Source organism: Triticum dicoccoides, unplaced genomic scaffold (genome assembly GCF_002162155.2).
Source record: "Triticum dicoccoides isolate Atlit2015 ecotype Zavitan unplaced genomic scaffold, WEW_v2.0 scaffold1331, whole genome shotgun sequence".
Classification (NCBI taxonomy): Eukaryota; Viridiplantae; Streptophyta; class Magnoliopsida; order Poales; family Poaceae; genus Triticum; species Triticum dicoccoides.
Genome location: NW_021193957.1, coordinates 33,989 through 58,555, shown reverse-complemented (window position 1 = coordinate 58,555; position 24,567 = coordinate 33,989). Strand labels below are relative to the sequence as shown.

Sequence of the window (24,567 nt, the reverse complement as noted above, 5' to 3'; positions counted from 1 at the left end):
GCAGGCATATGTTTCCATTTTCCTTGATCTGGAGAGAACCATGCATTGCTTCCGAAATATGGCCATGCATTGCTTGGTTTATTGAATCGACCAGTTTATATTACTATATGCATGACACCAAAAAAAAAGGTCTTCTGAAACATATTTCGGCTGCATCTTGCGCCAACTGAATTGCTTCCATTACCTTTGATTTCCCCTTCTCCTTAACTTTATTGTCACTGTTATCCCCCTTGAAACATGACATGCTTCCATATTGTACCCAATATTTTTCTGAATTTTAGTAAATATGCTTATTTCCATCTTATTCTCTGTTTTTTCATTCTCCAATTTAGTAGATTCGCTGCTTACAAGTTATTCTTGCTTACGTTGCCCTGCTTTAATAACAGATTTTTATCAAAAAAAAATTCATTTCTATGTTACACTTTTATTTCTTCAGTTTCGATTCAAGGCATCACCGGGGCGTGTTGCCTTACCTGTCCTAGCCTAGTATAGTGGGGTATTTTACATGCATGTAAAATACTGCTGTAAAAGAAACCCAACAAGAAATAGAGAAAGAAACAAATGAGTTTTATTTTGAAGTTATACATCACCCTCGGCATACTGAATTGTGTGGATCAAGGCTTTTGGCATCTCATGAGCATTAATCATTGATGTCAACTTGGGAGGATGAGATTTGAATAATTTGTGAGCACTTATCACGCATTACTCTTAATCAATTGGTGATCACTAGAATTGATACTGCATCTTCACTATAGTATTACCTCCGTCCTAGTTTACTGGTCCCCATTGTATTTCATGCCAAATTTTGACCATAGATTGAACTAACAAAATGTTCATGCATGTAATAAAAAATTATATCATTAAAAATTATGTTTAAATATATTATATAATTTTTGTTGACAAGCATTAACATTTTATTACTTAAATCTTTGGTTAAAATTTGACACAAATTATAAAAGGGACCTATAAGCCAGGATGGAGGTAGTACTCAATATGGCGAGTAGTATTTATTAACCAAAAATGCATCTTTAAGTAACATATATCTTCTCAGAGCGAAACCAAGTCGCGGGAAGATGTTCTTTTTTCAAGTCTGTCCTGACCTCTCAACTTAATTACCACCTAACCTCCATTTTCCTGCCGCGAGGTACAATCAATGCAATTTGTTACTTCGAGCCTTCCTTTGGGCTGGTACGGACAAAGTGTTTGCCGGCCAATGCAAAATCAAGTGAGATATTGTTTGCCGGTCAGCTAACCGCGGAGGGCTGGAGATCCTGAATCAAGATAAATTTGCGATCATCCTTCGTTTGAAATGGCCACGGTATGAGTTGAATTGTTGGACCTTTTCTATGCGCTCACATTGGTAAAACTTGATGATGGGCGGATGGCAAAATTTTGGCATGCGCCACGGCTTGGGGGCCGCAAGCCAAAGGACATCGCCCCTTCCATCTTCGGAATCTCAAAACTAACATTCTTAAGAGCATCTTCAACAACCGCCCAATTCGCGGCGCGTTAAGAACCAGTTTGCAGCCTGCCGACCGCCTGGTTTGGCGCGGCGCGCAGCGCTGGCTTCAGCAGCCGTGGTGAAATGCAGCGCGCGCGTAGCTTAAGCAGGCGCGCTAAAATGCAGCGCACGCTCTCTCACACAAATAACATATGCGCTCCAAACACAAGCAAGAAGATCAAACACAAACAAAATAGATGAACAATAAATAGTTCAATTCCGTTATTACAGCTCAAACAAATAGTTTATCTTTCATCAATACAACAAATAGTTCAACAATACAACATCAAATGCACAAATCATGATGCTCTTTGGCGGCCATTTCAAGCCCACCACTCATCAATGAGATCCTTCTGAACATCATCATGCGCTGTGGGAAGTCGAATGGCATGATAGGAGGCAACAAAATGGGCCATCCTTTCAGCCCTCCGCCGCACTCGCATGGGATGTCCCAAGAGCTCATAGTGAGAGTAGTCTTCATCTTGGCCACGCTCATTCTTAACGATCATGTTGTGCATGACCACACAAGCGTGCATTATGTACCAAAGCATCTTTTGATCCCAGAATCTAGCCGGTCATCTCACAATAGCAAATTGGGCTTGCAAAATCCCAAAAACTCTCTCCACATCTTTTTTAGCCGCCGCCTGAGCATTATGAAAATTAAGATGTTTCTTACCTTCCGGTTTTTTCAATGGCTTCACAAATATTTGCCACTTTGGGTAGATGACATCCGCAAGATAGTAGCCATACTTGTATGTACTGCCATTAGCTATAAACTTCACCTGCGGCAGTTCACCATTTGCAATTTTATTCATCAATGGTGACCGGTTGACAATGTTGATGTCATTCAAAGATCCAGGCATTCGAAAAAAGCATGCCAAATCCAGGTCTCTTGATCGGCCACCGCTTCAAGGATTATAGTGAAACCCTTTTTTTGGCCGTGAAATTGCCCATGCCATGCCTTTGAACACCACTTGAGCTATCTTTCGTTTGCTCCACCTGAGGTAATGTCACATGTTGTCCTCTTTCCGAAGAGAAATGAAATAGCTTTCATTTTTTGTATCAAGCAATGGAATATCGGAAGACTGTAAAATATTTATTCCAAGCTCTATGATTCTTGGCGTTAATGATCGATTTCCAGTTACGTGTCCTTTTGTCATACTATGTGAAATTAAAACATGCGGATCACTTTTCCAAGGAATAATCTTGTAAGTTGTAACACATGTTCTGAATCTGATGCTGATTCAAATTGTTCATGTTTTGCAGCTGTCATTTGATAAGTTCCAGGCAGATGAGCAAGGTTGGGTCGACACCATCAAATCTGTTAATTCTGGGGGAATGGTGAGGATAAGTACCATGGATTGGCTTGGGCAATCGCAATATGCTTCTCAAACTGTGTTCTGGCCATCTTTGTCGTCAGCGATATCAGAGGCATTTGAACTGCATTTGTTATGCCAATTATGCAGGCAACACAGAGCTTCCTGTAGTATGAGTAGAATTGGCATACTTGGATATATTACTACCTAGGCTGTGTTAGACTGTATTTACATGTGTATATTGTAACGTTGTATACCACCTCATTATATATATATGTGATAGGCCACCCCTAGAGGGTTGTGCTGGTTCCCCCCAAAGCCTATTGTCTTACATGGTATCACGCTAGGTTACGTCCGCTTCCGCCTAAAAACCCTAAACCGCCGCCGCGGCCACCGCCGCCGCGGCCACCGCCGCCGCCGCCGCCACCGCCGTCGCCGTCGCCCGACTGCTATGACGTCCGCCGCTGCGTCCGGCTCCACCGCCACCGGCTTTCTGCCGGCCTCCCTCGCGGCACTTCTCTCGAGGCCGCTGGATGCCGCCTCCCTTCAGGCGCCGATCGGGACACGGAGCGTCGGCTCCCTCTTCGCGCTCCCGCCGGCTGCTACTTCGCCCGGGCAGGCGCTTGTGGCCCACACCGCCGTCGCCCCGTCAACCGCGGCTGTCGCGCCCTCGGCCACTGCGCCGCTGGTGGCGGAGGACGTCGCGCTGGCAGGCTTCGCGGCATCAACCGCGGCCATCGCGCCCTCTGTCACCGCGCCGGCTGGCCCTCTGACTGTCTCCACGGTGGTCTCACCTCAGCCAGTCTCCTCGATGGGATCGCAGCCGCCGCCGCCGTTTCACTTCGGCCATCTCATCACCATCAAGTTGTCGTCGGACAATTACATCTTCTGGCGCGCGCAGGTTCTTCCGCTTCTTGGGAGTCACTACCTGCTTGGCTATGTCGACGGCTCTCTCCCTTGCCCTCCTGCGCTGGTTGACAGCGTGCATGGTCCGGTCTATAATCCGGCTCACCGTGTCTGGACAGGGCAGGATCAGGCGAACCTCTCCTCCATCCAGGGGTCGCTCTCTCCGGCCGTTGCTGGGCTTGTTGTCTTCGCCAAGACGTCCCACGAGGCATGGACTATTCTTGAGCGCTCGTTTGCGGCACAGTCGCAGGCTCGTGTATCTGGGCTCCGTCGCCAACTTGGGGAGTGTCAGAAGCTTGACTCCACCGCCACTGAGTTCTACAACAAAGTCAAGAGTCTCGCCGATACGCTGGCCTCCATTGGACAGCCCCTCACCGACTCCGAGTTCAACTCGTTTATTGTCAATGGTCTTGATGAGGAGTATGACGCCCTAGTCGAGATCATCAATGAGAGGGGCAACTCCACGCCCATGCCAGCACACGAGGTCTTTTCACGCCTCCTGCTTACTGAGCAACGAGTCGAGACGCGCCGATCCAGGGGCAACGGCGCCCTCTCGGCAAACGCCGCCACCAAGGGTGGTCGCTCCTCTGCTTCATCCAGGGCTCCTTCGGGGCAGTCACCACCACCCGCCTCGGCCCCTCCTCCTACTGCGACGCTACCAGGGGCTGGCGGTCCACGTGTGTGCCAGCTTTGTGGTCACGATGGGCACTGGGCCTCGAAGTGTCACAAGCGCTTCCAGCGGGGTTTTCTTGGTCTCGGCAATGACGGGAAGGATACACGCAACTTTGCTCGTCAGGTCGCCATGGCTGATCGTCCGCCGCCGCAGAAGCCACAGGACACACTCAGTCCTACTCCATTGATCCCCACTGGTACATGGACTCTGGGGCGACAGAGCACCTGACCAGTGAGATGGGGAAGCTTCACACTCGTGAACCCTACCATGGCTCCGACAAGATCCACACCGCCAATGGAGCAGGTATGCACATCTCTCATATTGGTCAAGCATCACTTCTCACTAGACATGCCAATAGGAGTCTTCAACTTCGCAATGTTCTTCGAGTTCCATCTGTGACACGTAATCTTCTTTCAGTTCCTAAACTCACTCGTGATAATAATGTGCTTTGTGAATTTCATCCTTTTGATCTTTTTATTAAGGATCGGGGCACGAGGGACATTCTTCTTAGTGGGCGGCTCTGCCAAGGTCTCTATCGTCTAGAGCATCCTGGCGTCGCTCGCGTCTTCAGTGGAGTTCGGGTATCTCCGTCACAGTGGCATGCTCGTCTTGGTCACCCGGCCACACCTATTGTCCGGCATGGTTTGCGTCGTCATGAGCTTCCTAGTGTGTCTGGTAATAAAGATGTAGCAGTGTGTGATGCTTGTCAGCAGGGGAAGAGTCATCAACTTCCTTTTTCGGAGTCCAGTCGTGAGGTGAAACATCCTTTAGAACTTGTGTTTTCAGATGTATGGGGTCCTGCTCAGACTTCTGTTAGTGGTCATAATTACTATATCAGTTTTGTTGATGCTTACAGCTGCTTTACCTGGCTTTATCTTATCAAACGTAAATCTGATGTGTTTGACATTTTTGTTCAGTTCCAAAAACATGTTGAACGCCTTCTCAAGCACAAAATTGTTCATGTTCAGTCGGACTGGGGTGGCGAGTATCGCAACCTCAACTCCTTCTTTCAGTCGCTTGGGATCACTCACCGTTTAGCATGTCCACATACACATCAGCAGAATGGTTCAGTAGAACGTAAGCATCGTCACATTGTTGAAGCTGGTCTGACTCTTTTGGCCCATGCATCTGTTCCGTTTCGTTTTTGGAGTGATGCTTTCACCACTGCATGTTTTCTCATCAATCGTACTCCCACTCGTGTTTTGAATATGAAGACTCCCATTGAAGTTCTCCTTAATGAACAACCGGACTACACCTTTCTCAAGGTGTTTGGGTGTGCTTGCTGGCCCCATCTCCGTCCATATAACAAGCGTAAGCTTGAGTTTCGTTCCAAGAAGTGTGTTTTTCTTGGTTATAGCTCTCTTCATAAAGGATACAAATGTCTTCATGTGCCCACTAATCGTGTCTACATCTCTCGGGATGTTGTGTTTGATGAGTATGTTTTTCCCTTTGCCAAACTCCCTGTGTCCACTACCGAGCCACCTGTCATGCATTCATCCTCTGTTGCTTCTGACCAATTTGATGATGTTGCATATTCTCCTCTATTGTTGCCTAACCATGGTGCAGGCACTGGTCGTGGGGCTCGTTTGGAGATTCTGGAAGTGCCATCTTCCTCTTCGTCGCCATCGCCTTCATCCTCGGCACCTTCTGTTGTGCATGAGGAGCACATGGCGCCCCTGCATGGCCTCGGTTTCCGTGCTCATGCACGGCCGATCGACGTCCTGGCTCGGTCGCCTCTGGCTTCTGGGCTGCCTTCGCCATCGTCGCGCCCTGCAACCCCGCCGACTGGGCCGGCCTCCTCGGTCCCCGTCTCGCCCAGGGCGTCGGGGCAGTCATCACCAGGCCTGGCCTCGCCCGCCCCTGCCTCGCCCAGGGTGTCTGGGCCCTTCTCACCAGGGCCGGCCTCGCCTGCTCTCGCCTCGCCAAGGCCGTCTGGGCCGGTGTCACCGGAGCTGGCCTCGCCCACTCTCGGTTCGCCCATGGCCTCTGAGCCCCTGTCGTCGGGCCAGTCTTCGCCATGCAGCCCGGAGTCGTCTGTCCCGAGCTCGCCTGAGGTGATTCCTGCATCTCCGGCGACCATCACGTCTCCGTCACCTTCGCCTCCGCCGGCTCCTGCTGCTGCTCTACGTCCACATACGCGCAGTCGGAGTGGCATTTTTCAGCCTAAGCAACATCACGATGGCACAGTTGCTTGGTTAGCGGCGTGCATGTCTGCTGCTCTCGCAGATCCATCCTCTGAGCCACGCACGTATCAAGCTGCTATGCGCATTCCTCATTGGAGAGAGGCCATGGAGCAGGAGTATCAAGTGCTTCTTCGCAATCAGACATGGACTCTTGTTCCTCCACAATCACGGGTAAATGTCATTGATTCCAAATGGGTTTTCAAAGTGAAGAGGCATTCTGATGGGTCCATTGAGCGCTATAAGGCTCGTCTGGTTGCTCGTGGTTTTCGACAGCGTTTTGGACTTGACTATGAAGACACCTTCAGTCCAGTGGTCAAGCCTACTACCATCAGACTTCTTCTCTCTCTGGCTGTTACTCGAGGTTGGTTTCTTCGTCAGCTTGATGTTCAAAATGCTTTTCTTCATGGTGTCTTGGCGGAGGAGGTCTACATGCGCCAGCCTCCGGGTTTCTCTGATCCGGATCGCCCTGATCATCTCTGTCGTCTGTTCAAGGCAATTTATGGTCTGAAGCAGGCTCCTCGTGCTTGGCATGCTCGTCTTGCAATGGCTCTTCGTGCTCATGGTTTTGCATCATCAACTGCTGACTCCTCATTGTTTCTTCTTCAAAGGCCTGAGGTTACTATGTACTTGTTGGTCTATGTAGATGATATCATTTTGGTCAGCTCCTCTCAGTCGGCTGCTACTGCGCTTGTTCGCTCACTTGGTGCTGATTTTGCGGTCAAGGACCTTGGGAAGCTTCATTACTTTCTTGGTGTGGAGGTTACTTCTCGTGCTGCTGGCCTTGTTATGACGCAGAAGAAGTACTCTCTGGATTTTTTGCAGCGAGCTGGGATGCTTAAGTGCAAACCGACGACTACACCCATGTCTACCACTGATAAGCTCAATGCTGTTGATGGTGTGCTTCTTTCTTCTTCTGATACGACAGAGTACAGGAGTATTGTTGGTGGGCTCCAGTACTTGACGATCACGCGACCAGACATTTCCTATGCTGTTAACCGAGTCTGCCAGTATCTGCAGTCACCCCGTGACACTCATTGGTCTGTTGTTAAGCGGATTTTGCGCTATATTCGTTTCACGGTGGCTCATGGTTTGCATATTCGGCCGTCTGACTCTGGTTGTCTTTCAGCATATTCTGATGCAGACTGGGCTGGCAATCCGGATGACAGGCGATCCACGGGGGGTTATGCTGTCTTCTTTGGCTCTAACCTGATTGCCTGGAGTGCTCGGAAACAGGCTACTGTCTCGCGTAGCAGTACTGAGGCTGAGTATAAGGCTGTGGCCAATGCCACATCAAAGATCATCTGGGTACAGTCCTTGCTTCAGGAGTTAAGTATACCCCAATCACAGCCTCCTGTTCTTTGGTGTGATAACATCGGTGCTACATACCTTTCTGCAAATCCGGTATTCCATGCCCGAACGAAACACATTGAAGTTGACTATCACTTTGTGCGTGAACGTGTCTCTCAGAAGCAACTACAGATCAAGTTTATTTCTTCCAAGGATCAACTTGCTGACATCTTCACCAAGCCATTGCCTTTGCCACAGTTTGAGACTTGCAGGCGCAATCTTACCCTTCTAGATTCATTAGAAAGTGGCTAAGATTGAGGGAGGGTGTTAGACTGTATTTACATGTGTATATTGTAACGTTGTATACCATCTCATTATATATATATATATGTGTGATAGGCCACCTCTAGAGGGTTGTGCCGGTTCTCCCCAAAGCCTATTGTCTTACAGGCTGCAAGTTGACATTTAATATAGAGCATCAAATGTCTAGATCAATTAAAAAATGCGAATTAGAGTATTCTCGTGCAGTTTATCTCTACTTATCAATTCTGAATTCATGTACTGATTGGTGATGAATTGACCATTGATAGGTAATATTCTCCAAGAACGCAACAGTGAGGCTGCTTGTAGCCTACTGGACACACTTCATCCCAAGCACCGAAAAATACTTGAAGAGCCTCCTGTACTCAAACATCCTCTGCGCGTCTTCGAAATACAACCACTGCGGCGACAAGGTCGAGGTCAGGTACTACACTACTACTTGGTTCCCGGGTACAACGAGACCGGACCTGCCTTGGCTCACGGCGCCCCGACGGGGAACCGTTACCCCGACTTCACCCGGGTGAACCATGGCAAGTACGCCGTCAGCGATGTGAGGGCGAACATCGGCACCAGCAACCTCATCTGGGACTACTTCTACACCACGGCTGGAGTGAGCTTCGCAATGTACGACCCCTCCATTGTTTCTCAGCTGCAGGATGTCTTCGGCGCGGATTGGGATTCTCCTTACACCATGCCGGTTAAACCTCTGGAGGCGTCCAGGTGATCAGATCAGTTCACTCCTTTTCTCCACCTGTTGTCAGGAAAGAACATCGGGCCTTGTCTTTCTGCGGACCTGATGAAGGCGACGATTTTAACCAAAAAGGCGGCTCGCTCGTTTTCTTTGCTTAGTCAGGTAATCATATTTCTCTTGTTAATCTCTACTCCTAATGGAGCAGTTGGTAATCTCGCTTTCAGGTTTTTTTTCGTCCCACCACTTTCGTCCGGTTTTTTTTCGTAGGTTAACCGTCGTAGATTTTTTTCGATGATGGTTTCTTATTCACCGGTTTATTTATCCCTCGGCTCTTTCCTTGCAAATCAAGACTTTCCAAACGTGCACGCAATCACGGATCTAAATTTACTAACTTATCCAAATCAACCAATACCTTCCATTATTGCAAATTTCTTTAGGAAACAAATAATAGATTTTAAGGAAACAAATAAAAGATTTTAAAGACACATCATACTTTACTAATAATCACTAAAAATCAAATCTAAATTAATTAACCTTACCTTAAATCAATCAATCACTTTGATTAGAAAACATTTTCTTTCCTAACTGCACCTCGCTTAGTGTGCACATAACAATCCGAAGTAATTAGAGTCACATGATTGAATCCATTTATTTAGAGCGACATGATTGCGTTCCGGGATGGAGGCCATGATTTCGTCGAGGTCGTTGCTGCCTCCTACACTCAGGGTGTGTCGCCGAGATCGAGGCGAGGATGAGGAGCTGTGGCCACCGCCATGGTCACCTCATCGCAGGGGATGGAGCACGCCGTCGGCCTACAGCTTGTAGAGATCAGCACTTTCCAAACGTGCACGCAATCACGGATTTAAATTTACTAACTTATCCAAATCAACCGATATCTTCCATTATTGCAAATTTCTTTAGGAAACAAATAATATATTTTAAGGAAAAAAATAAAAGATTTTAAAGACGCATCGTACTTTACTAACAATCACTAAAAATCAAATCTAAATTAATTAACCTTACCTTAAATCACTCAATCACTTTAATTAGAGAACATTTTCTTTCCTAACTGCACCCCGCTTAGTGTGCACATAACAATCCGAAGTAATTAGAGTCACATGATTGAATCCATTTATTTAGAGCGACATGATTGCGTTCCGGGATGGAGGCCATGATTTCGTCGAGGTCGTTGCTGCCTCCTACACTCAGGGTGTGTCGCCAAGATCGAGGTGAGCATGAGGAGCTGTGGCCACCGCCATGGTCACCCCATCGCAGGGGATGGAGCACGCCGTCGGCCTACAGTTTGTGGAGATCACTGTTGCTCTTCAGGTCGCGTGGTGACCGGATCTTGCCGATGTGTCCCTCCCCGACGACCTCCTCTTCGCCCGGTTGGCCGGCATGGATCTTGCCACTACTGCCCTCAACTTCTCTGCCTCGAGCTCGACGGTCAGCCACCATGGATCCCCCAGCTGGAGGGTCACGTGAACCAGCCGTCCTCCCATGCTGCAGCGGCGAGAAGATGACATGGCTCTCCGTACACGAAGAGTGGAGTGTGGAGTTCGATCAAGTACTTATATACTTGGCCTCTACTGCTGATCCATGTACATGGAGAAGAACAGACAACCGCTCATTCATGCTTCGTTCCACTCCTTTGCGCTACATTACTGAAGGTGACATTTTCCTATCTCTCTATGTTGTAACAAGCCTGTTGCCTGCATAGTTAATGGATTTTTTATTTAAATTTATCGCTGCTTAGTGCTTTGTTGCAATTGTTCACGCAAGATTCTTATATATAATCTGAGCGTATGTAGGCATACTTAGCTTTGCTATTCCATTTTTTTTTGGCGCATAGAAATAAGAGTATTGTCCAGGTTAGGTATTCAATTGAGTATGGTATTTGGATTGCTATCAGAATGTCTTTTCTATGCATGTGATTTCTCACATCTGGTTATAATATTTGTGAAGATATGCATTGCACGTGCACTTGGAAGCGGGCCCGTGGCCCGCGCTGGACGGCGCCGACGCCGACCCGAGCCACCTCGTCCGCGTATTCTTGGAGCTGTGGCTGGTCGATTTACATGAAATTAATTCCCTCAGTTCTAGTGGCAAATATAATACACATAATCCATATTGTTATGCACTAGCGTGTATGTGTGAAATAGATGGATTATGATTCCGTACCCAAAAAGATGGATATGTGTGTGTGTTAGAGAGAGAGGGAGAGGGGGATAGAGAGTGAGGAAGACGGAGGGAGAGTGTGTGTCTGTGTGTGTGAGGATTTGATGGTAAAAAAGGTCGCCAATGTCGTAATATTGAACTCTTAAAGTTAATGTGGCCCCGTTGCAACGCACGGGCGTTCTTCTAGTTTGCTTAGTAGTACACCCTCCATCCCAAAATTCTTGTCTTATATTTGACTAGATATGAATCTATCTAATACTAAAACGTGACTTGATACATCCGTATTTAGACAAATCTAAGACAAGAATTTTGGGACGGAGGGAGTACATTGTAATACCTTGTAGCTGTTGCCCCGTAGCAAGTTGTGGCTGTGACCTAGAGTATTAGTTGTATGTTAGCTGTGAGCCTCACATACGTTGCTTCTGAAGACTGAATGAATGGCTGTGAACTTGTTCGACCTGCTTGTGTCCTCTTATATTCGGTATGTAACAAGGAAAGCAAAACTTGATGAGTAAATAAAAAAAGATAAGAATAAGAAAAAAGTCAAGTGTGTCAACCGCTTTGTTGAACGACCATTAGACTTTACTTATATGATAGTACGATGGCGACTTGATCCTGTGTAATCTAATGGCCTTATCTAGAAAATTTCAACGACAACACCATCATCCGTGGGCTCTCTAGTTCCTTTCGTGCTCACTATTTGTGCTCTAAATTTGACCATGACAACTAACTACTCCGCCACTAAATCCCTTTCCCTATTTCATGATGCTCCTCATGGTTCCTCCCTCCCAAGCACCACGGCCAAGCAATGGGCTCTAGCCGTCGTTCGACCACCACCTTGGTCCTCGCGTCGTTGCTATGCCTCTACCTCGCGCCGCGCGGGGCCTTCTCGCTCTCCTTCAGCCTCGACTACTCCGACGCCGGCGCCGGTTCGTCGATCGTCGTGGCTGGCGACGCACTCGTCAGTCCACCGGCGCTCCAGCTGATGAAAAACAGCCGGGCGTCGTACCGGTACAAAGTGCCGCTGTGGAACGGTGCCGCCGGCGAGGTGGCTAGCTTCGCCACCGCCTTCTCTTTCCGGATCACCCCAGACAAGGACAAGGACAGCCCGCCGCAGCAGCCAGGCGGTAGGATGGCCTTCTTCCTCGGCCACCACCCTTCCGTGGACGTCCCGCGCAGCAGCGCCGGCGGAGGCCCGGCCATCGTGACGGTAGGGTTTGACGCCTTCCTCAACCATGTCGGCATCGACATCAGCTCCGTCAACTCCACGGCGCCCGCGCACACGACGGCGACATGGCCCGGCAAGAACCTCACGACGTCCAGTGTCATGGAGGCCACCGTGAAATACCACAACGACTCCAGGACGCTGGCTGTTGCTCTCCTCATCGATGGTGCCCTGTACCAGGCCAATGCAACCGTTGATCTCAGCAGAATTCTACCGGAGGAGGTCGCGGTTGGCTTCTCCGCCGCCGCCTTTGCCGGGATGCACCAGATACGGTCGTGGTCGTTCGGTTCCACTCTGCCGGAGTCCAAGCAGGAGGCATCTCCTCAGCCTGCTGAACCTCCTCATCTCCCAATCAGCAGCTACAACCACAAGAAGATAGCATTAGTCCTATTATTCCTAGGAACGATCACGGCGAGGTGTGTCCGAATAGGATTTCAGTTTCGATTCAAGACATCACCGAATCGTGTTACCTTGGCTGTCCTAGCCTAGTTTTTTTACATGCATGCAAAGAACTTTAATTGGATTTCAGTCTCGCTGTAAAAAAGCCCGTGAGAAATAGAGAAAGAAACAAACGAGTTTTATTTTGAACCTATACATCACCCTCGGCATACTGAATTGTGTGGATCAAGGCTTTTGGCATGTCATGAGCATTAATCATTGATGTCAACTTGGGAGGGTGAGATTTGAATAATTTGTGAGCACTTATGACGCATCACCCTCGTAGATATGTTTCCAAATCTGGGAGATTTTCTCGCCACCTATTCACCCATAATCACTCCCGTAATAATCGCACCTGCCCTAAACCCACGCCAGGCGTCCCTCGTCCCCGTCTCCATAGCGTGCTCCCGGATCACCTCCATCCCTGAGCTCTCACTCCGAATCCATCCGCCACGATCCAGTCATTCCCCCTTGGACCTTGAGAGTAACCTGGCGCACACAAAGGAATGAGCTCACAACCCATTTGCCGCCTGGAGCATCTATAGTACCTTCATGGCACACGGCTTCTGGTTCATCGTGGCGGAGGGTCCGCCCGGTTGAGGAACGAAGCCATCACGTAAGTAAGACAACTGGATTTGCCCCCTCGACCCCCATCTTCCGCAGACACCATCCTCATCTAACCTTGGTATTGAGTCCAAGAAATCTTGATGTACCCCTCTCTGCTTTATTTGTATGTTCTAAGTTTTGTTCGCTATGTGCATATGGTTGCATAGTCCCTTTTGCTGGCCCCAAATTTGGGCACTCCATTGTGTACTGGATGGCTCATTCATCGACTATTACCTCTGAATTTATTACGTACATGAAGCACATGTACATGAATTTATTACCTCCGAATCCATCCGCCACGATCCAGTCATTCCCTCTTGGACCTTGAGAGTAACCTGGCCGGTGCGTCGTCCCATCCGGTGGCCGTGCTCCTTCTACATACGCGCACAAGGAATGAGCTCACAACCCATTTGCCGCCTGGAGCATCTATAGTACCTTCATGGCACACGGCTTCTGGTTCATCCTGGCAGAGGGTCCGCCCGGTTGAGGGAGGAAAGAGGTTGAAAGAGTGGCTTTTCTACTCTCGGGTGTAGGTACACCCTACTATCCTGTCCGTTGGTTGTACCTGTCTTGCCTCGCGATCCGTACCTAGGCTGACATGCCATTTTGATTTGCAGGCCTACATGTACAGTAATACAAGTAACTCTAGCACGCTCGCAGATACGACATATCCAGCCTCCTACAGTATGTGCAGTCAGAGTACATGCATATAATTTTCTCTTCACGTGCAAACAGTGCTCGGACGTCCCGCCAACCAAGAAGCTCAGCCGGTGTACACTCTAAAGAAATACGGAGTAGTACTCATCTACACGTTACTAAACTTGGTTCATAAAACTGATTTGTCAAAACTCTAAATCATGAGAGGCATCTTGCTGGTAGCTTTTCTGACTACCAATTAAGGTCAACTACAGGCAGCTGACTCGTCGTTCTTAAACTTGGTTCAGTTGGGATTATTAAACAGTAAAGTAAAACAGTATTTTTTTGGAAATGGAGGTATACCCGCGGCCTCTGCATCATGATGATGCATGCGGCCTTTTTATTAAAAATCCAGAAAGAGTCATCACAAAGGTCTTACAGCTCGCAAACGGAGCAAAATAAAGCACAAAGACAACCGGTATGGTGATAATAAGGACCACAAGTGTCTAAATTTGGCAAGAAAATTCACTTTGGTGCTGAAACTTGTGGCGTACAGATATGTGGTGACAGAACTTGGCTTCGTCGTGCATGTACGATCAGAATCGGGTTTGCAAATGTACTGAGCGCTGACGAGGCGTGCCAGCGAGGCGCGGGGCCCTTTGTCAGTGGCTGGAAGGCGCGGGCAGAGGCGTGTGGCATGTCTATTTGCGGCGAACCCCCTGAATGTTTTATTTTTTACACGAAAAAGACCCTGCAGAGCACATTGACTATGAAGTTGATTGGTTTGATCATTGTGATTATGATATAATGGATGGGGACGATGATCTGTTTGAGGAACATGTTGACAAAGAGGTGGATGATCACAGGGAAAAGGTTTATACATGTGACTATGAAACAGAGCTAGCAGAAGATGCTCTAGATGATCCAACCATAATGTTATCCAAAGAAGAGAGGGGCAAACTCAAGTACAACTTCAAGGCTTTCAATCCAGAAACTGATTTGAATGCCCCTGTATTCAGATTAGGTATGGTGTTTGGTACTGTTGAGGAGTTGAGGCATGCTATTACCTCTTATAGCACTGGAAATAGAGTTGCAATAAAAAAGACAAGAAACACATCAACCACAGTAGAAGCAGTATGCATTGATAATTGCCCATGGTACTTGAAAGCAGGGATGGATAACAGGAAAAGTAGCTTTGTGATCAAGAAATACTGTGATCAGCACACATGCCCTAAGACATGGAAACACATGCCCCAAAAATTCAGAAAAAGATGGACAAGTACACTGATTGGACTGCAAACTGCATGGTCTTTGGAGCTGGTCAGAACGTGTTCAAGGTTGTGTCAATGAACCACTCGTACATAGTGGACTTGGAAATGGAAACGTGTGACTGCAAAAGATGGGACCTATCCGGCATTCCTTGTCACCATGCTATTGCTTGTGCTAGAAATGAGAGAATTGATCCTGCAAGCTTGGTGCATGAGTGCTACTCAGTAGGGACATACAAAAAGGCATATGCTTTCAATGTAAAGCCGGTGAGGGACCAAGAGCATTGGACTAAGATGCATGGCATTGATGTACATCCACCTGTGTACACTAAGGTAATGGGCAGACCAAGGAGGAACAGGAAGAAAGATCTAGAGGAGAAGTTGATGAAAGAAGGTGGGAAGAAGCTGACAAAGCATGGTGTAACCATGCACTGCTCTCTTTGTGGAAGTGCATATCACAACAAGAAAGGCCATAAGAAGTGGGAGGAGACCAACGGAGATGCACCTCAACCTACAAATATTGCACACGATGAAGAAGAGGCGTATGATGATCCTACAATCATTTCTGTAAGTTGAAACATGTTGATGAACTCGCTTTGCTTCTACATTGTACACTTGGCAACATACACTAACATGTCATTTCTACTTTGTTTAGAACATAGTGCCACACACAGTCCATGCACACATGGATCCAGAATCAACATTTGTTGCACAAGCAAGAAATGAAATACCCCTCCCAGGGTTACAACTGCTATGTCAAGTGGTAGGGTTAGAAGAAGAGGAGTCACTGAAGACATACTAGCTAGAAGATGTACCACAGTCAAGCAACCAAGTTGCTGCGATTTCAAGAGGAAGAAAGAGAAGAGCCGCTGGAGCTGGTGGAGCAGCTGGTAGGGGAGGTAAGGAGCTGGTGGAGCAGCTGGCAGGGGAGGTAGAGAAGCTGGTGGAGCAGCTACTAGGGGAGGAAGGGGTTCTGGAACAACACACAATAGAGGTGGAAGGGGAGCTAGAGGATCAGCTAGCAGAGCAGGCAGAGGAGCAACCAACCAAGCAGCTCGAAGAGGAGCAGGGGAAGAATATACCAGACCAGGTGTTGGGTTGTGGAACCTTATGTTTGGACCAAATTCAGAAAGTTCTTATGTGCAAGCAGAAGAGGAGCCAGTCACACAAAATGCACCAGAAGAGGAGTGGGTTGATGATTTCCAAACCTTATAGATCACAATGCAAAGTGAATTAGTTCATGTTATAAGACATGTTATAAGACTAATTTCCCTTTTATTTATGCTGTAATGTGAGGATCTGAACATGTGTTTTGCTGCTCTATTTAATTAGACTTGTATGAAGTAACCTGAGGTTGGACAAAATAATGTTCTGCTGCTATCAAGTTTGAAATTCTCCTGTCAAAAACTGATGTTTTTTGTTTCCATGTTACTGACAAAAATGCATTTTCTGAATTTTTGCTATCAAAAACTATATGCGCAATCTCCCGAACAAAATTATGCTTAATTATGCTTTTCTCTGAAATTGTACTGAGTACAATTGAATTTTTGTTGTCAAAAACAGCATACACAAATTGCATTTTCTGCATTTCTACTGACTGAAATTTTGCTGTCAAAAACTGTATATAACATCTCCAGAACAAACTGATGCCTATGCTTTTTCTCTGAATTTATAGTGAGCAAATTTTTCGATGTTTTTTGTTTCCTGTGTTATTGACAAAAATGCATTTTCTGAAGTTTTGCTATCAAAAACTGTATGTGCAATCTCTGGAACAAAATTAAGCTTATGCTTTCTCTGAAATTATACTGAGTAAAACTGAATTTTTGCTATCAAAAACTGCATACACAAATTGCATTTTCTGAATTTGTACTGACTGAAATTATGCTGTCAAAAACTATTGAAGGGCCATAGGCCGATCTTTTATTAGATAGAAAAAAGGGGAGATTACAGCTAGCCTAGACAGTCTAGGCGATCTAGAACTGCAGTCAGATTTAAACTCTGTATACACACTGAATAAGCAGAGGCGAAGCCCAGCCACAAGCGGCAAGCAAAAAACACCAAAGAAGAGGAAAAACAAGTTGGCAGAGATCACCAACACAGCCAGTAGCCCTCCATGTTGCAATATCTTCTCTGAAACTGATGCCTATGCTTTTCTCTGAATTTATAGTGAGCACAACTGATTTTTTTGTTGCCAAAACTGCATACACAAAATAATTGAGGGATCTGGGATTCGAACCAAAGATCTGTTAGTGCAAGAATGACGCATGTTACCAGTAGGATGTTGGGAGGAAACGAACTAAAAACGCACAGTATCGCTTCTTGGCACATTTAGCAATCTTCAATTAGCGTTGTGCTCTGCAGGGTCTTTTTTGTGTCAAAAATAAAACATTCAGGGGGTTCGCCGCAAATGGACAGGCCACACGCCTTTGCCCGCGCCTTCCAGCCACTGACAAAGGGCCCCGCGCCTCGCTGGCACGCCTCGTCAGCGTTCAGTATGTATGCAAACCTGATTCTGACGAAGCCAAGTTCTGTCACCACATATCTGTACACCACAAGTTTCAGCATCAAAGTGAATTTTTTTGCCAAGTTTAGACACTTGTGGTGTAATTGACTCTAATAGTATGATAGTGACTAGATCCTGTGTAATCTAATGGCCTTATCTAGAAAATTTCAACGACAATGCCATCAATCCGTGGGCTCTCTAGTTCCTTTCGTGTTCACCATTTATGCTCTAAATTTGACCATGACAACTAACTACTCCGCCACTAAATCCCGTTCCCTATTTCATGATGCTCCTCATGGTTCCTCTCTCCCAAGCACCACGGCCAAGCAATGGGCTCTCGCCGCCGTCGTCCGACCGCCACCCTAGTCCTCGCTTCGTTGCTATGCCTCTACCTCGCTCCGCGCGGGGCCTTCTCGCTCTCCTTCAGCCTCGACTTCTCCGACGCCGGTGCAGGCTCGTCGATCATTGCCTCCGGCGACGTACTCATCAGCCCACCAGCGCTCGAACTGTCGAAGAATAGCCGGGCGTTGTACCGGTACAAAGTGCCGCTGTGGAACGGCGCCACCGGCGAGGCGGCTAGCTTCGCCACCGCCTTCTCATTCCAGATCACCCCAGACAAGGACAAGGACAGCCCACCGCAGCAGCCAGGCGATAGGAATAGGATGGCCTTCTTCCTCGGCCACCTCCCTTCCGTGGACGTCCCGTGCAGCAGCAGCAGCAGCGCCGGCGCCGGCCTGGCCATCGTGACGGTAGGGTTTGACGCTTTCCTCAACCATGTCGGCATCGACATCAGCTCCAGCAACTCCACGGCGCCCGCGCACACGACGGCGACATGGCCCGGCAAGAACCTCACGACGTCCAGTGTCATGGAGGCCACCGTGAAATACCACAACGACTCCAGGACGCTGGCTGCTGCTCTACTCATCGACGGCGCCCTGTACCAGGCCAATGCAACCGTTGATCTGCGCAGAATTCTACCGGAGGAGGTCGCGGTTGGCTTCTCCGCCGCCGCCTTTGCCGGGATGCACCGGATACGGTCGTGGTCGTTCGGTTCCACTCTGCCGGAGTCCAAGCAGGAGGCATCTCCTCAGCCTTCCGAACCTCCTCATCTCCCAATCAGCAGCTACAACCACAAGAAGATAGCATTAGTCCTATTATTCCTAGGAACGATCACGACGAGGTGTGTCCGAATAGGTTTTCAGTTTCGATTCAAGACATCGCCGGATCGTGTTACCTTGGCTGTCCTAGCCTAGTTTTTTTACATGCATGTAAAGAACTTTAATTGGATTTCAGTCTCGCTGTAAAAAAGCCCGTGACAAATAGAGAAAGAAACAAACGAGTTTTATTTTGAAGCTATACATCACCCTCGGCATACTGAATTGTGTGGATCAAGGCTTTTCGCATGTCATGAGCATTAATCATTGATGTCAACTTGGGAGGGTGAGATTTGAATAATGTGTGAGCACTTATGACGCATCACCTTCGTAGATATGTTTCCAAATCTGGGAGATTTTCTCGCCACCTATTCACCCATAATCACTCCCGTAATAATGCACCTGCCCTAAACCCACGCCAGGCGTCCCTCGTCCCCGTCTCCATAGCGTGCTCCCGGATCACCTCCATCCCTGAGCTCTCACTCCGAATCCATCCGCCACGATCCAGTCATTCCCCCTTGGACCTTGAGAGTAACCTGGCGCACACAAAGGAATGAGCTCACAACCCATTTGCCGCCTGGAGCATCTATAGTACCTTCATGGCACACGGCTTCTGGTTCATCGTGGCGGAGGGTCCGCCCGGTTGAGGAACGAAGCCATCACGTAAGTAAGACAACTGGATTTGCCCCCTCGACCCCCATCTTCCGCAGACACCATCCTCATCTAACCTTGGTATTGAGTCCAAGAATTCTTGATGTACCGCTCTCTGATTTATTTGTATGTTCTAAATTTTGTACGCTATGTGCATTCCCTTTTGCTGGCCCCAAATTTGGGCACTCCATTGTGTACTGCATGGCTCATTCATCGACTATTATCTTTGAATTTATTACGTACATGAAGCACATGTGCTTCCCAATTTTAGGGGCAACATCTTTTAGGATTTTATTTTCATATATCCATGCTTCCAACTGATAGTATATATGTAACTGCACCATGTTCTTCATGCTTCTTAACCATTTGTGTTTCTTCATTGTAATGCATATGCTTCTTTCGGAATAGAGTTTGCTTCATTTCGTGTGAGGGAGCAGGCATATGTTTCCATTTTCCTTGATCTGGAGAGAACCATGCATTGCTTCCGAAATATGGCCATGCATTGCTTGGTTTATTGAATCGACCAGTTTATATTACTATATGCATGACACCAAAAAAAAAGGTCTTCTGAAACATATTTCGGCTGCATCTTGCGCCAACTGAATTGCTTCCATTACCTTTGATTTCCCCTTCTCCTTAACTTTATTGTCACTGTTATCCCCCTTGAAACATGACATGCTTCCATATTGTACCCAATATTTTTCTGAATTTTAGTAAATATGCTTATTTCCATCTTATTCTCTGTTTTTTCATTCTCCAATTTAGTAGATTCGCTGCTTACAAGTTATTCTTGCTTACGTTGCCCTGCTTTAATAACAGATTTTTATCAAAAAAAAAATTCATTTCTATGTTACACTTTTATTTCTTCAGTTTCGATTCAAGGCATCACCGGGGCGTGTTGCCTTACCTGTCCTAGCCTAGTATAGTGGGGTATTTTACATGCATGTAAAATACTGCTGTAAAAGAAACCCAACAAGAAATAGAGAAAGAAACAAATGTGTTTTATTTTGAAGTTATACATCACCCTCGGCATACTGAATTGTGTGGATCAAGGCTTTTGGCATGCCATGAGCATTAATCATTGATGTCAACTTGGGAGGATGAGATTTGAATAATTTTTGAGCACTTATGACGCATTACTCTTAATCAATTGGTGACCACTACAATTGATATTGCATCTTCACTATAGTATTACCTCCGTCCTAGTTTATTGGTCCCCATTGTATTTCATGCCAATTTTTTACCATATATTGAACTAACAAAATGTTCATGCATGTCACAAAAAGTTATATCATTGAAAGCATTAACATTTTATTAGTTAAATCTTTGGTCAAAATTTGACACAAATTATAAAGGGGACCTAAAAACTAGGACGGAGGTAGTACTCAATATGGCGAGTAGTATTTATTAACCAAAAAATGCATCTTTAAGTAACATATATCTTCTCAGATCTAAACCAAGTCGTGGGAAGATGTTCTTTGATCAAGTGTGTCCTGACCTCTCAACTTAATTACCACATAACCTCCATTTTCCTGCCGCGAAGTACAATCTATGCCATTGTTACTTCAGAGCCTTCTTTTGGGCTGGTACGGATAAAGTGCCTGGTGGCCAATGCAAAATCAATTGAGATATTGTTTGTCGGCCAACCAACCGCGGAGGGCTGGGGATCTTGAATCAAGATAAATTCATGACCGCTTTTTGTTTGAAATGGCCACAGTATGTGTTGGACCTTTTCTACTTGCTGACATCGGTAAAACTTCGTGATGGGCGGATGGCAAAATTTTGGCATGCGCCACGGCTTGGGGGCGCAAGCCACAGGACATCACCCCTTCTATTTTCGGAATCTCAAATTCCACTAATGGGAACGTCAAGAGCACCATGTCGGGTGAGACTTGGATAAGAAATATAAACACCTCTGCCGGTATGAATGTAACTCAATTGCAAGAGTTTTTCTCCCTTTGGATGATGCTATAGGAGGTCAACCTTACCGATGAGGTCGCCGACACTATAACTTGGAAGCTCACCATGCATGGCAACTACACCACTGCCTCGGCATATCCATGGGACCTACCATTTGGACTACTGACTCAGAGAAGAGGATGGCCAAATTATGGGCTTTGTCAGGTTTGTAGAAGGGAGCCAGAGACTGCCGCTCACATTATATTCAGGCGTTGTCTCTCCGTTCACATTTGGAAGTGGTTTGGGATTGGCTTGGCCTAAACTTCTTGAATGCTGATCACTGGGTAAATTTCAACTCGCTCTCTCGGAGTGGTAGCTTGCGGTGACTCATCCATCAGGCAAACAGAGTAAAGTGATGGCCGCACTTGTCATTCTTGTCGCTTGGGCGCTATGGAATGAAAGAAATGCGTGTGTCTTCCGGAACCATCCTTCAATGCCGCCAACTATTTTTGCTAAGAGTCAAACAAGAGTTGTTGATTGGTCGACCGCCAGCTAGTAGTCTTTCAAAAAAAAAATCGCCTCTGGACGACAGTCTTGTATTAAACTTTCTTCTTATTATCAAGCATCCAGCAGTCACTAGTCAGGGCCACTGTGCCACTATCACTGAAAACGAAAGAGGCGTCTCTTCCTTTGGAAATCCAAAGGGAAGAGGCGTTCCCGAGTCACAAATCACAACTGTAGATTAATTCCTGCTATGTTTTCTTATCTTCATAGTGGAAATAAGAATGTTTAAATTACAATAATTAGAACCCTGAATTTCATTCTACTACGCCTCTTCCCTCCACGATAAAACAGCGGAGGTGTAGAGAGTGGCATACTACAGATTAATTTACAGTGCCGCTGCCTCTGCCATGGCAAGAATCTTGCAGGCGCCATTTCAGAGGTCGGCGAACCAGTCGTCCTCGTCCAGTCGTCCTTGTCGTTGAGGTAGCGGCAGTAGCGGTCGAGGTCCTCATCGGCGAGGCCGTAGCAGCGGCGCCAGTACTCGAGCGTTGCCTCCGCCTCCCGCATGTTGCTCATCACCCTCTAGTACGCCACGTTGATCCCCTGGAAGTCCACGTTGTCGTTGTTTTCTTGGCGCGCGACGTCCGAATGGTACTGCAGCGCGAGGCGGTGAAAGGCCCTTTTGACCTCGCCCCTGGAGTTGTGAGATGAGGCAGCCCTAAACCATCGCACATTGCATGGTATTGTAGCATACGATGATCACAATCTCATTCCGTTACTGAAGTTATCCATCAAGAACTGAATTTATGCCCGCAGAAGATGCCGGTTTCGGTAAATATATAGGTGGAGAATAATTTTGATTGAGTTCAAAAAATTACAGTCAAGTTTTTAGAACGGATAGGACAACAGCGGCTGGTATGATTCTAAGAAGGCCCGACGAAAGTGTTATATTTGCTACGTATAGGTTTTATTCGACTGCAATGATGCTTTGGAGGCCAAAATCCATGTGTTAATGCAAGGCATGGCACTAGCAATACAACATTCGGAAGGACCAGTGATTGTACAATCAAATTCTTTGGAGGCACTGGCTACTTTGTCTGGAGAGGGTTTGGTATGATCAGCTTATGGCCATCTTGCCTCTGAGATCAAGCACCTCATTACATTAGGAGTTTTTATTCCATGAAGATTAAACGAGAACAAAATAGGGTAGCAGGCGGCGGTCATGGAGGCCGACCGCCCCGGGGGCGGCGCGTAGGGCGGAAGCCGTGGGCGGCAGCTAGGGTTTGGAGCGGTTAGGCTGATACCATGTTAGAAGGGAGAGGGAGGGATCAACGGAATATGATGGATGTATTATTGAGCGTCGAGGGCGAGTATATATTGAGTACAAGACTTGAAGGACAAGAAGCCTCTCCTGAAGATAAGGTAGGAGACGGTTAACAAATCCTATACTATCAAATACATGTAACCCAAATATATCTCTAACACTCCATAGGTAGGAAGGCAGTTGATTTTGGCTGTGTTCTGGCCTTCTTCTGTGGAAAAGAAAGCTTTCATGTGAATTTTCCGTGAAGTGAAAAATGTGTTTTTCAGTTTTCAGCACATAACGATTGACCAAGTAGATATTGACCAAGTAGATATCGAAAACATGCACAGAGCATCGCACATATAACAACAACCATAATTCGAGAAATGTATGGATCACGACGCATGTATTGTTCGTTGGTAGTCGTAGATGTTGTTGGAGCGACGGTGTTGACTACGATGTTGGTGATGACATGATGTAGATGTCGTTGAAGATGATGATGGTAGCGCCGCCTGACTTGGACGAAAGTCGACCCATGGTGACAAACTTGACCAGTCGTCATAGAGCTTCCCTAAAACCTAATTCATCCACTCCTCTCCTGGTGTAGGATCACAAGGATGAACGATTCCGGAGACCTGCTCTCCCGCACGTCGGCACATGTTGATGTTCTAGATGAAATACACTACGGTGATGGCACAAGTTGTGAGATGAGGCAAAACCCCTAAACCATCGCACATTGCATGGTACTGTAGCATATGGTGATCACAATCTCGTTCCGTTACTGAAGTTATCCATCAGGAGTTGAATTAATCTCCGCAAAAGACGCCGGTTTCGGTAAATGCATAGGTGGAGAATTTTGACTGAGTTCACAAAATTACAGTCAAGTTAGCCGTTCCGTAAATACAAATTCGAATTGCTTTGAGCGAATTATTATATTCATGCAAAATTCAGCTCGATTTTCAGGCTTTGCCCAAACCCAAACAGTGCCGTGAGCAATAATGTATGGGCTTTGCAACGTGGGCCGTGAGGGGCTTACAAAGCCCAATCAAAGTGGGGACTCACAAACCCTAAATCAACGTGGCAGGCCCATCGGCGAGCCGGCGCCGCAAACTCTGTTTTCCGTCGGGGAGCGACGCGGCGGCGACTCCGTACGGCCGGCCGCCGGGCAGCCGGTGCAAGCCCAAGCAGCTTCCCCGCCGCAGCTGCCCGCCGGTGCAAGCCCAGGCAAGCTCAGGTCCGCTTCCCCCCGCGCGGCGACGTCGGAGCGGGCGGCGCAGCGTGCGAAGGAGCGGCGACTCCCTGCGGCCGCCGGTGCAAGCCCAGC

The 24,567-nt window shown here is 47.2% G+C and overlaps 1 protein-coding gene and 1 pseudogene across 1 annotated transcript; both read left to right on the top strand.

Moving 5' to 3' along the window:
* The first annotated feature begins 2,705 nt into the window (after positions 1 to 2,705).
* On the top strand, positions 2,706 to 12,871 carry LOC119343564 (annotated as a pseudogene).
* Positions 12,872 to 18,052: 5,181 nt separating this feature from the next.
* Positions 18,053 to 19,084, top strand: LOC119343565 (non-seed lectin-like). Its single transcript, XM_037614465.1, has one exon. It carries the CDS (start codon positions 18,062 to 18,064, stop codon positions 18,983 to 18,985), a length of 924 nt encoding a protein of 307 aa, XP_037470362.1. The 5' UTR covers positions 18,053 to 18,061; the 3' UTR covers positions 18,986 to 19,084.
* The last annotated feature ends 5,483 nt before the right edge of the window (positions 19,085 to 24,567 follow it).